The 16,858-nt window shown below is 38.0% G+C and overlaps 1 protein-coding gene across 1 annotated transcript in view; it reads right to left on the bottom strand.

Annotated features, from left to right (window-relative positions):
* LOC146570490 (uncharacterized) overlaps positions 1-16,858 on the bottom strand; it is a 56,551-nt gene that overhangs the window by 18,370 nt on the left and 21,323 nt on the right. The window contains exons 3-6 of the mRNA XM_085278936.1: positions 15,590-15,720; positions 5,024-5,141; positions 4,329-4,519; positions 4,136-4,214 (exon numbers count right to left, since the gene is read on the bottom strand). Of these exons, the coding sequence (XP_085135062.1) occupies positions 4,136-4,168 (33 nt within the window). The 5' untranslated portion in view covers positions 4,169-4,214; positions 4,329-4,519; positions 5,024-5,141; positions 15,590-15,720. The remainder of the gene's footprint in view (positions 1-4,135; positions 4,215-4,328; positions 4,520-5,023; positions 5,142-15,589; positions 15,721-16,858) is intronic.

The raw sequence follows: 16,858 nt of genomic DNA, 5'->3' as shown, positions 1-16,858 counted from the left end.
CGGAAGGAATGGAGCCTCTCTAACCAACCAGAATGAGAAATGACTGTAGAGTCCCAATTATAAAGTTTAAAGTGTTTTAATTAGCAAATGAGCAGCTTTGAAAATGTAAACTAGCTTAAGGAGTTGGGATGAAGTCGGGACAGACTGCAATAAGCAAAGTTCAATCATTAACACCAAGAGTGCACAAATAAGTGAAGGGCCATGTGTTTTTTCTAATTCATGCTACAATACAGCATCGACTGGTTGATCGAACTGCTAAATATGAGCTACATTCAAATTTAAAATCAATGGAGGAAGCAGTGTAGAGCTGTGTATTAGTATTAATACTAATGATATTAGTATTAATACTAATGATATTAGTATTAATACTAATACATTAGAATGGGCCTAATGTGAGGCGCAAGATTTCAAAAAGATCCCATCAGGTTACCTCTTAGGTGAGGTGTTTCGGGAATATCTTTCAAGCCCGGACAGATCCAGGACACCTCAAAATACGGCTTAGAAACGCTTCAATGTCACCCAGAAGCGAGGTCTGGTCTCTGTCCAGTGAACCAGAATAAGTTGCAGAAAATGGATGTATAGGTTTGAAACTGAACTACCAGGTTTCCAGTCCATTCTAACTCCTGAAAAACCTAAACATTGCTGTTTTGCTAAATGTCCTTGGCAGTGTTGGTCAAGTTACTTGAAAAAAGTAATCAGTAACTAATTACTGATTACTTCCCCAAAAAAGTAATCCCGTTACTTTACTGATTACTTATTTTCAAAAGTAATTAATTACTTAGTTACTTTTTAAAAACACGATTTACAACCTGAATAGGTGATAAAGCGATAGATCTTTCAGCCCAATTCTACTTTTTCTGCATAATCCATCATACAAAATGTAATCAAATGGAAAAGTCTCTTTTTTTAACTTGTTTTATCAGTTTTAATCTTTTAACTCTATGCATCAAGCAAAAATTTAATTATATGCAACATTCTCTGACTTGAATAAATTAGTTTAACATTTAAACCTATTTTCTACACATTCCAGCACATAAAATAAAATATTTTTTGTGTTTACACTCACTCTTTCAAATAGATGCAAGTAAAACGCAGCAGAAAAAAAATAAAGTCAAAGACTCAGCGGTCTTGTTGCTCTATTTTCACCTGTAAAGCAGGACTAGGGGTAGGCGGAGGTTTACCTTGGTGCAGGTGTGCCGCGGTCAGTTGTGCATTACGTCGTTGCGCACTCGGTGCTTGCTTGGAAGTTTAGGGGTTTTTTTCGCTGTAAAAAGAAGTTTTCTTCCCACGCACAGCGGACACTAATGTTTTTGTCACTTTTTATGGAATCAAACTCAAAGTAAGGTCAGTACTTCCACGCTTTAAATGCTGCACGCTCATACTCTCTCCCACAATCGATATGTGATCCATTGTTGATCTGCACACAGCTGTTGTCACTGTCGTGAGACATTCTCGCAAAGAAATCACGGTTTTAGTAACGCAGTAACGCAGCGTTCCTACGGGAAGTAACGGTAATCTAATTACCGTTTTTGCAATAGTAATCCCTTACTTTACTCGTTACTTGAAAAAAGTAATCAGATTACAGTAACGCGTTACAAGTAACGCGTTACTGCCCATCTCTGGTCCTTGGCATGTGCCCCGTGTTCTTTGGGAGGATTTTAGAAATGTCAGTCCATCACATGCAGATGCTTCTTCACATTTAAATACACTGGGCACTGTTTAGCATCATCTTTCAACAAGTAGGTTTACTGTAAATTGTGACTGTAAACACCAATCATGCTGCTTTCCTAAAGCTAACCAATGAGCGAAAGCAAAAGTAAAGCCAGACAAAGAGAGAAGTCCCCTGGCTAACAAAACAGTCATTCTGTCTCCCCACAGACCGCCTCCTGCTGCACCAAGACACCAATGCCCACAGACACCTTGTGAAAAAGGTAATATTCGATACTCTGGTGGCCTAAGCTCTGAACTAAAATACTTCTTTTTCCAACTCTAAAGAAGTTTAATTTTTTAAACAAAAAAAAGAAAAGAAAAAGAAATCGTCTTTGCAGTTTGGAAGGTGACAAATGATGGTATCCTGCTGCCTGGGTGTTTAAAAAAAACAAGGGTGTCAAAAAATGCAAATATAAACAATAATTAAATCTAATTTGCAGTAAATGTAAACCTGCTTTTAAGTGTCAGCAAGTGTTGCTTACCCCCCAGGTTTTAACGCATTATTTGCAGCTAGTGTGTAAACATAAACCTTTTCTTGAACCATTTCTTCTTGATCACTAAAGTGTCACCTAGCAGACCCTAGTGGATCATATACTTATTCTTAGGTGACAGACTGATTTCTGGTTCCTTTTTATTTCCTGCAATGCACCTGTCCTTGAGACTTGTGCTACGGCACAGAATAATAACATACTGATGTTTGAAAAAAATATCTTGTATTTCTTCAGTGAAATCTGTACAGACTGCAGCGTGATTCATGTTGTATTTCTGTGCGGGAGTAGCAGCATGTTGGCAGCCGGCCTGTCTCCAGTTTGTGTTTAAGCTTCATGAGTTAAACTGTGGTGACACTTTGACAGGTTTCTTGTTATAATAAGACTCCAAACCAGGTTTCTTCCCTCATCGTTTCCTGTCACAACTGTGTCAGTTTATTATGGCTTGTTTTTTAGGGAAAGATGCTAACAGAGAGAGAGAGAGAGTGAGTGTGTGTGTGTGTGTGTGTGTGTGTGTGTGTGTGTGTGTGTGTGTGTGTGTGTGTGTGTGTGTGTGTGTGTGACAGACAGAGCCAGATGAGCAGGCAGATGTTTCCTCTGTCTCTACTCTGTCTGAGAAAGACTGACAGCAGCTGGACCAGTGCCAGGCAGGCACGCACGCACGCACGCACACAATAACCGAGACACTGTGATGCCGTTCTACCTGCACCAAGCTGTATCTCTTTGTGTTTTTTCTGTTTTAATTTTTTGTTCATTGCACTATTAGCCTTTATCAATGCACCCATTTCAACTAAAAGTGATGGATGATTTTTACATTATAATGCTAGAAAAGTATTATAATAAACTACCTAAGGTGAGAAACAGAATTTTTAATGATACCAGAATACAGAATTTTCAGTCATCAAAGACTATTTAAATAAAACAATTTGAGCTTTTTCTCCCAGGTGTAGCACACAATGTGAGACTTCACGCGTCAGCCTTCTTTTAGGAATGATAAGTTCTTGTGTAAAATAATTCAGAATAAAACATAAAATTTACCATAATGCACGTCTACATATTTGTTTCTTTGTCCACCAACCCCTCCTATACAATCAGCAACTGAGCAACCAAACTTGGTACACAGGTACATCTTAGGCCCCTGAAGGTTCATATCTATAGATATTATGACCTTGTCGTGTTGCTTAGCAACCAGATACCAACTGGCAAAAATAACCCATTTATGCACCTATACACCTTATAAAAACATTATATCATGCTTATAGTGTCAACATTACACTATACCATTCTGACACATCAACTTATGAAGTCTAGCTTACCGTGGCTATAAAAACTTACATAATACTAGTAACTGTCTAAATGTACTTGAAGCAATAGGATTTAAAGTCACGTGAATTAATCCAGGCTAAAAATCACCTTTTTTCCCCCCAGAATGCCATTGCATTGGTTTTTGTCGGTGTGTAAGTAATTAAGTAAAAAAATAAATGTTTAAAAAAAATCAAATCAGGATTCTAATAAAACTGTTACAGTTGTGTTTAAATCTGTGACCAGAAGCCTAGAAAGTGAATCATATTTGGACACTTTCAGCCACAATGGGTGAAATAACTGCTGGCAATGTGAACTGGGTGGGAACTGTGATTTCAGACTACCAATAACATATGACCTGTTAGCAAATACATCAGAGGGTCACCTGAGCCTGAAATGTACGTAAACCATGAGCTGGTGTGCACAAAGAAAATGGAATTTGAGTATTTTGTAGGTCTCCCAAAAACCACCTCAGACCTTCTTTAAAAACCTCCCTGTCCCCAGTGAGCCTAAAAAAACCACCAACTAACAAAATGTAAATAATAAGACTCTAAAAACACCCTACAGAGAAGAGTCAGAGCTGATAACAGCGTTGTGGATGCTGTGAGGGAAGTTTAAATGCTAGTTAACCATACCATGTTGTTTTCTGTCTCGTTCTTTCCCTGCATGCTGGTTTCGCTCTGCCTGTTGGTGAAGGTTTCCTCTCTGTCTGCCCTGAAAGAGAAAAAAAAAAGGTGAATCTTAAAAGACATTAATGTAAGAAAACCACCTGATCTTTACTACTTTGTCAGGTACGTACACTAAATAATCATTTGTGTTGCTGGGTACCTGTGGGGTTTTCCGAGTATTTTCTGTGTGAAATGGGTCAGTTTCTCTATCTCTTCCTGGTACCTTTGCAAGTCTTGGGTCAGTAAATTATGGAGCGTGCTCAGTGCCTCCTCCTGGAACACCAGCCTCTCAGACTGGACCAAATGCTCAGTGATCGAGGCCTGAAGCTCCCGACAAGCAGACAACTGAAGCTACGATGCAAAGGAATGGAAAATGTTTTTAACATAAGGCTCAGAAGGAGCAGCTCTGAGTAAAGACAGTGAGATTTATGACTTATTTGCTTCAATATTCGGATTCCTCAACACTGGCACAGTTTGTTGGTTTTATCTCTGGCCTTGTGTGTGTTAACTTCTGAGCCACTTTCATCATCAGTCTTGTTTCAAAACGCTGCATGCCCGAACACAGACGTTGATTCATGACCTTGGGATCAGCACCATCTAAGAGAGGATCCCACCCACTTCTCGTGTTTGCAATGTTCAGTTAATCAGAAGAAAGTTGGCTTAAAGGGAGAGGAAAGAGCTAAATTTGCTTGTTTCAGACAGTGGAGATGTAATAAGGCCCAGTATAAGTTTAAAAAGTAATATTTTAACCTGTGATTCATGCAAAGCTACTCTAGTACAGCCCAAGAATAACACAGTGGAGCTGGAAAACAATCAGACCTCTACAAGACACAGACTCCTGCTGTGCTCACTTACTGTGGATGTCTGAAGGCAGGAGTTTCTCTTCAGCTCTTGTTCCGCCTGTTTCTTCCTCTTCTGAAGATCAGACAGCTCAGTGGTCAGCAGCTGCTGGCGGCCTTCAATCTGAAAGAGTCTAACGACACAAAAAGAAAAATTTAGTTTGCAAATTGAATGTCAAACTCCCGTCTGAGCTGGAAAAACTAGAACTCAAACTGTGGCAGATAGCATATATTGTGATTTCTCATAAGAACATTTTCACTATGAATTACTTAAAAAAATTGCACAGTAACATGCTGATTTTTACTAAAGGGACACGGGCAGAAATACGAGCTATATGCATACATTTGGACAAAATCTGGTTCAATCACAAATGGGAAGACGTGGACAGAAATGAAGCTAACATGCTTATAGAAAATGCACAAACAATGAACAAACTTCAATGCAAAACTAGTAAAAACATGGATGAGAGTCAAATATTTCTGGGGAGGAAAGCATGCAATTGAAGCTTAAGCTCTGCTGTTCTTTGTTCCTGAGCTGCTTCTGAACTCAGTGAGAAGGACGAGGCAGTGCAAACTTTAATCCTCTCTGTTTGTTTTATAGCAGCTGAGAGATTCGCCTGAGAAAACACGGCCGACAGGTACAGCATCACAGCTCAAGAACTTTAAATGACTGAATAACTTGTGATACTTCAAACACTCAACCCTCCAGTCCTGTGCTTTTCTCTTTTCACTATTTTCCTCAAAACACTCCACATAATAAAGCCTTGACAGCTATTTTGTAACCACATCAAGTGTTGCTGACTAACCTGTGGGGTCCCATTTAACTTGAAACTGTCCTTCCCTTGAACAAACACAGCATTTTCCTAGTTACACACAGAGCTGAACAGCTGATGCAGATTTAGTGATTGTTGCTCCCGGGTTAAGTCAACAGCAGGCAAATACTCAAAAACCACACTCTGACTCACATTAACATGGACTGTAGGTGCTGTTGTCTCTTGCACAGCTACATTATGATATTAACTACTGTTATCTGTTATGAGCTGGTACAGTCACAGCAGCAGAATTTGATTAGAGAAAGCAAAAAGATAGTGGTACTAGTGCCTATGGCTACTTACTTAGCCCCGAGGACAAACAGGGGGAATAATAAAGGCCCTGTATAGCTACATAATAAGATGCACTGCCTCTTCAAGGTACTGTACATGCACTGTCATTAAGCATGCGTCCACTGGGAGGCACTAAACCTCTGCACGAGTGTCAGAAGAGCAGGTGATGACAGGCCAAGAAGTGTTTTGTTTGCGAGGACGAAGAGGAGGCTCATCTGAGAAGCCTTTGATGAACTAACTGAAGAATCGACATGTAGAGAAAGACAAATTAACAGGAACGATACAAAAAACCAAAACAAAAAACACAAAGGCACTCTGGGAAATATATTAACATTGTGTTAATGAGGTTTTCAAGAGGGCCCACTGACTCGGCTGTGTGTCATGAGAGCTGTTGTGAGACGGACAGAAAGCGGAGGTAAAGCTCAAAGAGGACTATAATCTTTGATTTACATTCACTTCGAGTGGCTGGAAGAAAGAGAAAGGATGTTGTTTGGAAGTTGTGCAAATGTCTCAGTTTAAGAAAGAAAAACCTGAACTGCACCCCAAAATGTGAGGAGAGCTCTGTTATACCAATGTTTGAATATTTCTGTCCTGGTGGAAAATGACGAGGCCTCCACAGTCACAAAGCTCAACCCAGCTGAACAATTTTTTGGAGATTTTGGAGCAACGTGTTAAGACAGAGCTCTCCTCCACCATCATCAGACCATCATGTGATCATCATGTTTCAAAGACATTTATGCTGGATTATGTCATCTACTTTAAAGCAGGAAACTTTATGAAGAAACTGCATGCTCTAAAATACATATGAATTTAATGTTTTTCAAAAATTCACAACATATATATAGCAAAGGCTTAACAGATCAGAACCAAGGTCTTCAAGTGCTCCAACAACCATGAAGTATGTACATTAAGCAACGTGCTATCAGGTTACACAGTCATATGTCAAGTTTTGTTTTCCTGTGGTTTTTAAACTTGTTCTCTTTTACCCATATAACACAGCTGAGGCAATATAAATAAAGATTCCAGATGCAATCCTCAGCTTTGGTGGACAAACCTTTAGTCGAGTATTCTGAATTTTGTTTGACTTTTCTAAAGGTGCCTGGACATCGGAGAGATGAAGACAGATTGCATGTGCTAGTATTTGTTTTTGTGGGAACTGAGTGAATTTCACATGAGCCTCATGTTTCTCCCATTTTCTCTGTGTAACTTTTTTAAAAGTTAAGAACCAACAACAGTTTAGTGTAGAGATGGACCGATCCGATATTACGTATCGGTATCGGTCCGATACTGACCTAAATTACTGGATCGGATATCGGAGAAAAATAAAAAATGTAATCCGATCCATTAAATATCACGAAAGCACCTGCAAAACTTGCAACACGCCGTAACTCACCTCAGAACGTTAGCACGTCGGAGCAGTATGCATCACGTGATAGAGCGGCTGTGGCATGCGGGACCTGTCGTGGTCTGGATAGCATGTGGAGCTTCGCTAGCAACCCGGCATTTCATCTCCGACAAAGTTATCCCCGAGAGAAGTAAAGCAAGTGTGTAAGTCCATCTCTGAATGTTTGTAAAGCATTCCTGCGTTAAGCTTAACAAGCGACTGCCTCTCGCTCTCCGGCTGCTACTTCAATCGTGAAACTGCTTAAATCAGCTGATCGGCTTTTCTGTCACGAGTCTGTCTCTCGTTTGTTTTTGGTCCACTTTGCGCCAGAAAGAGGAAACCAGCGGCTGAACAACAGCAGCACGTTTAAGCTTGATAAGCTGTTGTTAGAATTTATTTAATATTAATTTCTACACCAGGATCTTTTTCTACTAGCTGACGGCTGGTAACTGTGCAGGGGCGGCTCTAGCAAAGTTTAGCCAGGGGGGCTGATAGGGCATTAACTGGGAAAAGGGGGCACAAAGACATACTTTTCTTTCTTATTCTCATTTAAAATGTCTAGCTTTTAATAAATAATTATCTGACACCCAAAGTTTTAATTTGATGTAAAATGAATAGAAGTCAATTACTGTATATAGTGACTATTAAGTCTAATATATATACCCTAGTAAGCTATAGTACTTTTTACTTTGGGAAGGTACCATCTGTGCAGTCTGCAATTTTGTTGAAGAAAGATGTTGAATCTATTTAATATTTCTTGAAAAATAATTGATTTCTGTGCATTTTTTTCACACTGCATCAAATTAAGGTTGATTACGTCGATTAAGCATCATGAGGTGGAGTGTGAGGGGTGGTTCCCTATTTTTTATTTATTTAATTTTGTTGTTGCTGGGAGTTGGAACCCTATTAGTTAGGTTGCTTAATATTTACGCTAAGTACTCTTTAAAATACCAGAATAGGGAGGATGGTGTAGGTCTAAGTTTATTAGATTGATCAGTATTGCTGAACTATGAAATATTTTTTTTGTATACAGGTATAACAGAATAGCTTTAGTGTAGTTGTTGTTTTAAACTTGAGTATGAACTTGCAGACTTGCAAAATGCAGCAAGATATTTTAAAAAACAGTTTTGTTGATTAAAAAACACTATATCGGATACATATCGGTATCGGCAGATATCCAAATTTATGATATCGGTATCGGTATCGGACACAAAAAAGTGGTATCGTGCCATCTCTAATTTAGTGTCATTTCGGCTGAAATCAGGGACAGCGCTCTGCCCTGCTGGACTGTGGATGAAGTTCCAATAATTTTTTTCCAACTTCTTCAGAAATCTACATTTTTCAGTTCATTGTTTAGAAGAAATTAACATCGTGAGGGAAAAATAAATTCTGAAGTTCATGCAAATTAACTCATCAGTCACCTGTCAATCAAACCTGATCTTAACCAATCAAAAGACTTCATTAAAACACTGCGATGAGGAACATCACCCATCCCGGTGAAAAGACATTAATTACCAATGAGCCTGTGTGTGTGTGTGTGTGTGTGTGTGTGTGTGTGTGTGTGTGTGTGTGTGTGTGTGTGTGTGTGTGTGTGTGTGAGAGAGAGAGAGAGAATGCACATTCACGTGAACATGTAAACAGACGCACATCGCACCACATGGCAACAATGTGTCAAATCCTGCTTTGTGTGAAACACACGCGCACACACACACACACACACACACACGCACGCACGCACGCGCACACACACACACACACACACACAGCCAGCTGTCAGTGTGCTCTGATTAGGGGCTTATGTACAGAAAAGCGTGAATAGGGTTCCATAATTATGTGAATGTATGTGACAAACACATTTTACTCCATAATTGCAGGTGAAAAACGTGTGGGTGTCATTTTATTTGTTTTTATTTTTTATATTAATGTATCTCACTGCTTGCAGCTTGTCACATATATAATTTTCCTTGTGTCTGGTTTACACAGAATCTATACACTGTGGCGTATAGAATTTATTCTCATGTATAAAATCTGTTCCAGAACACATTTCCATCATGGACAAAGGTGACGCTATACAGCTTTATGTAAATGATCATGCATGTTAATGCCAGGCTCCACTTTTACTCCAATCTCTGCTGAAATCATACATTTAGAGCCGAAGCTAAAGCTGTTTGCAGGTGCATTCACAAGTTACAGATTCAACACTCTGACTATGTCACTGGATCGCCAGATAATTACCCACAGCAACAGTTCTCTTAACAGATTTGAAGAGCAGCTAAGACCGTCATTATCACCACTAAAGTAAATATCTTATGGAGGCTTTGCTGGACTGATATATTACAAAGAAAGGGATTCACAACACTGGGTTCTGTGCTGTTATAAGAAGAAATGTGTCACAAATATTACACACACACAAAGAAAGAGGAGTTGAGGGTGAAATAAAAGAAAAGGGTGAGAGGAGTGCAATAATGAGCTAAAAAAAGGCTTTGACAGCATAATAAGAAGGAGAAGGGCATGACAGAAACAGATTCCGACAAAGAAAGGAGAGGAGAGAAGAAATCTTGTTGAGTCTTGTTTAATCAAACATCCTTGATATGCTGAAAGACGGGAAGAAAGCCATGAAAGAAAAAAAAGTGAAAGGCAAGAAAGAAAGAGAAATCAAGAACGGTAAAGGAAAAAAAAAGAGAAATAAAAGAGATGGAATACAAAAAGAAAGGCCTGATTTTGCGTATGTAAGAGAGAAACTAATAAATACAAATTTTAAAAGGATCAGACCTGGATATTTAAGAAGAAACCCGGGGGAAAAAAGGTCCACTTTTAAGTTTCAAAAAAGGGCAGGTGGACTTTGCACTGTACTTGTGCAACTTCCTATTATCATACCTCAGTCTCACAGCCAAATATAAAAGATTCACAAAAATTTAAGCTCATGCACAAAAGCTGTAGTGCTTTCAGGCTGAAAGCGTGACAAAGAGAAGAGAAGGTGGCTGTCATTCATTTTTACATTTTAGTGGAAACAAAGTTTCATTTTCATGTTTTATTAGATTTAGGACTCATGACTGGTTAAATTTAGCAAAACATAGCTGCTGGTATGAAGCCTGAATGCTGGTAGAGCAGTTTAAAAAAAAAAACCCACACAGTTCATCTATGAAACATACTTCTTTTTGAAATACATCTGTCCAACGTCATGTGAACTTTCAAAAAAGGTAAAACCTTTGTACATGTGCAGAAACAGATCATAGATTTTTTTATATATATAATTTCATTACTAGTCAAAGTTGCATCTTCTGGGTATTAAAAAAAACTAAGTCAACTCATGAATGCTGCGGTTCTTTCAATGGCTCCAAAAGCTGTCCAGCGCCCACAGACCTCCATGTTAAAACATTCAACTCTAAACTTTGCATGTTTTTGAAGTGGAAATATTTGACAAATAACATAATAAACACTGTGGTACAGCACATTTAAGACATTTTTTCTTCAGTTTCAGTGAGGGGGAAATCCAGTATTTTCTTGTTTTGTAAGAGCTAGCATTAGCTATCATCATACTGTCGATGCAAATATCCATGAGATTAGGCTTGTTAACAAGGAAGTGAAATTCCTGAAGACAGTGAACTATTAATCCCCATGTTCAAACTAAAAACCAGTAACCAGGAAAGGAAAGGAAATTTGATTTAATAGGATAAATCAGAGAAGCATCAGAGCTTGCCTTCTTGGTCAATTTTATGGGCAACACCAGAAGATTTTGGAAGCTATGAAGTAGAAACTGAATGAACAGAAGAAGAACATGAAGACGAGAAGAGGAGTTGACAGAGTTCAGCTGGGTAGTTTCCAAACTGCCAGTCTGCCTGTTGGTCTTGGCAAAAAGCTGATTTCTCCTTGCGTAACCAGACTGAAGACTAAGTTTCAGTCTGTCTATGGGAAAATACAGCTCAAAGCAACACACATAATCCATCACAATCACACTTTATTTTTTCCTCCAAGTCTGTGAGTTTTTGTACAGATTTTATGAGAGTTTTTGTTCCATAATGCACTGCTGCACATCTTTAAAATAAAAAGTCCATCTTGTTATTTTTAAATGAGACCGATCAGGAGCTGAGGTTTGTTTTGAGATACTTAAAAAACACACTCAAACAGCTCCAGCGCTCTCTTCTCATAAATGCGACATCCCATATTCTTTGTTCAAGTTTCAAGATGTGAGATTTCTGATTGGTGCAAAGATAATTTACACTTAAAACATTTATATCATTTGTGCATTTACATACAATGTGTTAATTAGTTAACAATTTTCCCACTATTAAGTCAGAATTAAGTTGTCTAATAACAGAAAAAAGGCTTTCTTCCACAGATACATTTAGCACCAACACAGCAATACTGATGATAGCTACAATATTTCAAATTGTGATGTTGTGTTTATAATGCAGATATAATAAAACTTGAAATACTTGTGTAATTGTTATTTTTGTAAGCGGTTTGTAAGTTAAAGTGACAGTAAATTTATCCATTGTACAAATTAATTATAGGGAAAAAAGATGTTCTCAGTTTGTTTTTTGTTTCTTTGTTTTGTATTGTTTTTCTATTGTTTTTTAACACTGAATAAACATAAATAAATAAAAACAGCACGTTTGGACTATTGGTCTCAAAATAATTTTTTAAATTTTTTTTTAAAATTTTTTTAATCTTTTTTTTTATTTCAAGCATCAGTCGGGGTCTAGGAAACTGTTCAATAAAAAAAGAAAACTTGGACAGAAGTTGGCCTTTTCTCTCCAGTCCAACAATCCAAAGAATATTGGAACTTTTTATCCTTGTTATCCTTGTTTTAGAAAAACTGAACGTATAGAGAATTCTTCATGCTGACAAATTTCTAAAAAAAATAATTCTAAATACATTTATATTTTCTTTGCAAGTTAGCTGCCTTATAGGACAGTCACACTGCGTATAGTACTGTTCATTATTTCAGGTTAGGAACAGCGTGTGTGAAGGACAACTGAAACCAGGGTTAGTGATCAGTTGGGATTAAGGTTTTACTCTCAAAACAGCAGCTCAGTTGTCTTGTCAGAGGACAGAGAAACTTATGTTGGAGGAGTTTATTTAACAAAGAAGCTAAGCTAAAAAAGTTCAAAGTTTTGCTGTGTGCTTGTTATGAAAACTGTTTGTTAAGCACTACTCAGGTAGAATGTTGAGTCTTAGATTCACCTTGCTCAAAACCAAACCCAGCATTGGCTCCAACATTATTAGGTAAGCCTCCTTTAGAGCCAAAGAAAACCCCAATAAATTTAATGTAGGATGACGTCTTCTTCCAGTAAGCTAAGTGGATACAATAAGTTGGTACCACTGGGCAGGGCAACATGATGAAAACATGTAACTGTTTCACTGGGAAATTATTCATCTCTGCTCATAAAGCTTTTGATCCAAGCTGTGACAAGAGACGATCAGCGTTGGCACTGAGGACCAACAGGGTTGAGAAATTAGGAGGTTTCCGGGAATATGCTCACAATAATGTGTGTGTGTGTCTCTGTGTGGGTGGGTGTGTGTATGCTGCCACACCTTCAATCCTAAGATGTGTTTCAGCTCGTCTTGTCTGCCAAAAGACGGGTTGATGGCAGGAGTACAGAGAGGAAGACAGAACAGGGCGGTGACCAAGACCTGTTACCATCTGATTTACTGTGATTTGCTAACAGTTCACAAGCTCACTTAAATGACATTTTCTTAATGTAGTGCCAATTCACAGCAGCAATTATCTCCTACCTTACAACGTACAGAGAAACCCAATGACATGGAGCAACTTATTTTACTTTTTCATGCATAACGTAACATAAAACAAATAACATCAGCATTGTGGTCTTTTTTTCATATATATATATATATATATATATATATATATATATATATATATATATATATATATATATATAATTCAGCTGTTTTACCTGCTAACTTCAGCACAGTCAGAACAAAGCTCATACAATGAATTTCCTTTTTGGTTTACTGGTGTAAACATTTTTGACTTCACCCTATTTAATCTGATAAAATTCTTATTCTTATTCTTAAAGTCTCTGTTTTACAGATCTTGCCTTACAGATCTTCAGGTTTGGACAGATCCAGCTATTCAACTATTTTGTTCACAGTGAAGTGAGCTATCAGGAGAAAACTCCATATAGCAAGGGGTTGAGGATCCAGCATGCACATATCTTACTGCAATCAGCATACATCCATACTTCTGTTGATCTGGCCAACTGTTACATAACGTGGATGTGCTTGTTATTTGTCTGCCTGAGATGTAGAGGGACGGGTTGCAGATGCTGCTCCAAACAGTTTTTCTAAGTCTATTCATGCTTCACTGAAGATGACAATCACATTCAATCACGTTAAAATCATAACTTTGCACAGTAAAACTCAACAAAAGCCCAGAAAAGACCAATAAATGTCTCCACACACCACTGGCAACTTTACACCAGGGAATTACGTGTATTAAGATTATGAGGTTAATGGCTTTTAATAATTTCTAATAATTTTCATTAGAATAAGAATGAGTCAAAAAGTATGCTAGTGTATGGATGTCTCCACTGATGGTAATTAAATTACACAGATCACCATGTGCACAAACACATAAATATACCTAATTCATTAGAAGAGCCATTAACTTTCACTTTCTCTCCATTTCCCTCCACTCCCTCTTTTGGGAAATCCAAATATAAAGGCAGGCAGGATCCTGTTCTTTTTCCAGCAGAGCCGCTCCTGTTATGAGATACAGCAAAACTCCCACAATTATGTTTCAGGTGTGTGACAAAACACCACAAACCAACAGAGGTGTTTTCCACCCTCACTCATGTGGTGAAGTACCACATAGCAGTAGATTTCAATCAAAGAAATTGGTGGGAACCTAAACTCTAAGATTACTGATACTAGTCAACATGTAAAGAATAAATTGTGAATTTGATCTATTCTGTCATATAATTTCCTGCACCAATCATTCAGTAAACACTGACTTTAATGTTAGCAGATTCATTTTTTTTAGAATATTAGGTTTGAAAGTGGGTGTTTTCAGTTTGTTTAAGTATGTCACGCTAAAGGGTTTAACGTGCAAAAGGACTTTTTTTGTTTTCACTAAGCAAACAAAACAAAACAATGAAAAAAAACTCATCATCTCCAGATGTCCTTACTGCAGAAATGAACCAGAGAGAAAATCTGTCAACAACTAACCTGTCATAGCGTGATACAGTTTCAACAGAAATAAAAAAACAAGCTACTCTCGAGAAAACTGGCCTGTCAAGATGACTGTTGAAATCTTTATCATGCATTAATATGTAGGAGGGTAATCAGGATAAGCCAGTGTTCAGGCCAGCAGTCAGTCTACAGCCCCGTGTGTAGGGGTGTAGAGCCTTACTTCTTAAATAGGTTGCTAATGTTTTATCTTTATGATAACGTAAAGATACAGGCTTTGACAGGTTAGTTTCTTCTTTTAAGACGTTAGAAGAAGCATCATTTGTAGAAGTAAACTACCATGATATAAATACCTCCAGTGCCAAGATGATGAGAACCAGTGTTTCATTTCAGAAAATGAGAAAAGTTCTGACAAGAATGTAATCACTCTACGTACTGTCATATAAACCTACACAGTGTTATTGCATGAACATTAACTAATGCTTCCTGTAGGAGATTAGAGGTGCAGGGAGACCGGTGATACTTTGGACAGCCAAAGTCACCAGTGTGGAAGAAGAAGAAATTCTCACTACCATCAGGACAATAAACTAGAAGTACTTTGATCATATGATGCAACAAATACCATCTATTGAAAATATTTCCGGAGTGATTTAAGACATAACCCAGATTGCAGAAGAAAATCCTGATTCAAGAACTTAAGCCAGTGTCTTGGACTGAACATACTAACATTGTTCAGAAAGGTTATGAACAAAAAACAGATAATGGTGTTGCTCAGCAGTGTTCTTGAAGTTACAAGGTGCTTGAAGATACAAGAAAACTCAAACTTCATCAACTATCCATTCTTCTCAAGTCCAAGAAACAAGAAACTAAAAATATGCTCTTTGAAAGGAAACACTTTCACAACTCCTAATACCAAACCACAAAAACTATTTTGACTCACTGTGTTCGTATGTTGCTGAGCTCTTGCTCTGTCCGTCTCTGCAGCTGCTGGAGGTGAAAGGTCAATTCTTGGCTCAGAACAGCAAATCCCAGCAGTCCCTCTTTTCCTGTTGTGGCCTCACACACCAAACCCTGAGATGGAACAGTCAGAGCTTTCAGGTGCCACTCACTAGTGCTAGTAAATTTTTCTCGATGGCCACCAGCAATATCACAAAAAAAAAAGAAAAAGACAGGAAAACCTCCAGTTTCTGCTCAATCTAGGAATAATATTTGCAAAATTTCCTCAGAATCTATTTGTATGATGTAAACTCTGGGAACAAAAGATAATATGCAACAATTTCATACTAGTCAACACAACTTTAATGCGAACAGAGGAAAACATGTCAAAAACATGGTGTGTTGTGAAACCCACCATGTTAATCAGATTGATAAAGATTATGTAGTAGTGATAAATAACTTTTCATCTGGGACAATCAGGAAGTTGTAATATTGAACAAAATGTCTCAACCTTTACTGAACAATATATTTCATGGTGATATTCAAATCAAACTATATACACAATGAAATCAAAGAATGCTGATATAATTGACAGTCTCAAAGCCAGCCTCGGGCAGCATAAATAAGTGTACTCCATTGTTAGTCCCAAACTTGGATGGTTGTATGAGGAAGAGGCTCTAGCAAAAAAAAAAAAATTCCTGCCAAATTAAACTTGCAAATCCAACCATTATGCCCCCCCCCCCCCCTCCCCCTTGGGAAATGAGGGAGCAGCCAAAAGTACTTTTACTTTGGTTTGTAGCCAAACAGCTTTAAAAAGCTAATAACCCCATTACCCTTTAGCTATAATTTTACCCTAACGCTAGCATGCTAACAAGGCTGCTAAACTACAGCTCAGTTTCCCAGCCACTAATTAAGCCTACTCCGAGATTAACATTTTCTTTTAGTCTAAGACTAGGCTTAATTCAACTCTGGGAACCAAGCAGTATAACCTGCTGATACCTTACAATGAGCATTTCATTCAAGGCACCATAGTGGTGATGTCCAGAGCTACTACAGTAGACAACAGAGTCTTAGTTTTGTTAGATTACAGTGAAAACCTGTTTACCATTTAATTAGGTGGAAGTCCACTAGGACATAATCTTTCCACCAGTTGATGCTGGCACCACACAATGGACAGATCATACAGACAGAAAAAGCAGTCAAGGTAATGAAGTTGGTACTGACATATCCTGGTCCATTTGTGACTATTTTTATTCAGTTATTGTCTCGGATC

The sequence above is a fragment of the Mchenga conophoros genome, linkage group LG7 (assembly GCF_057382185.1).
Source record: "Mchenga conophoros isolate Kocher_MC1m ecotype Shallow Benthic linkage group LG7, M_conophoros_male_GT1.1, whole genome shotgun sequence".
Lineage (NCBI taxonomy): Eukaryota > Metazoa > Chordata > Actinopteri > Cichliformes > Cichlidae > Mchenga > Mchenga conophoros.
This window is presented reverse-complemented; position numbering and strand designations above follow the sequence as displayed.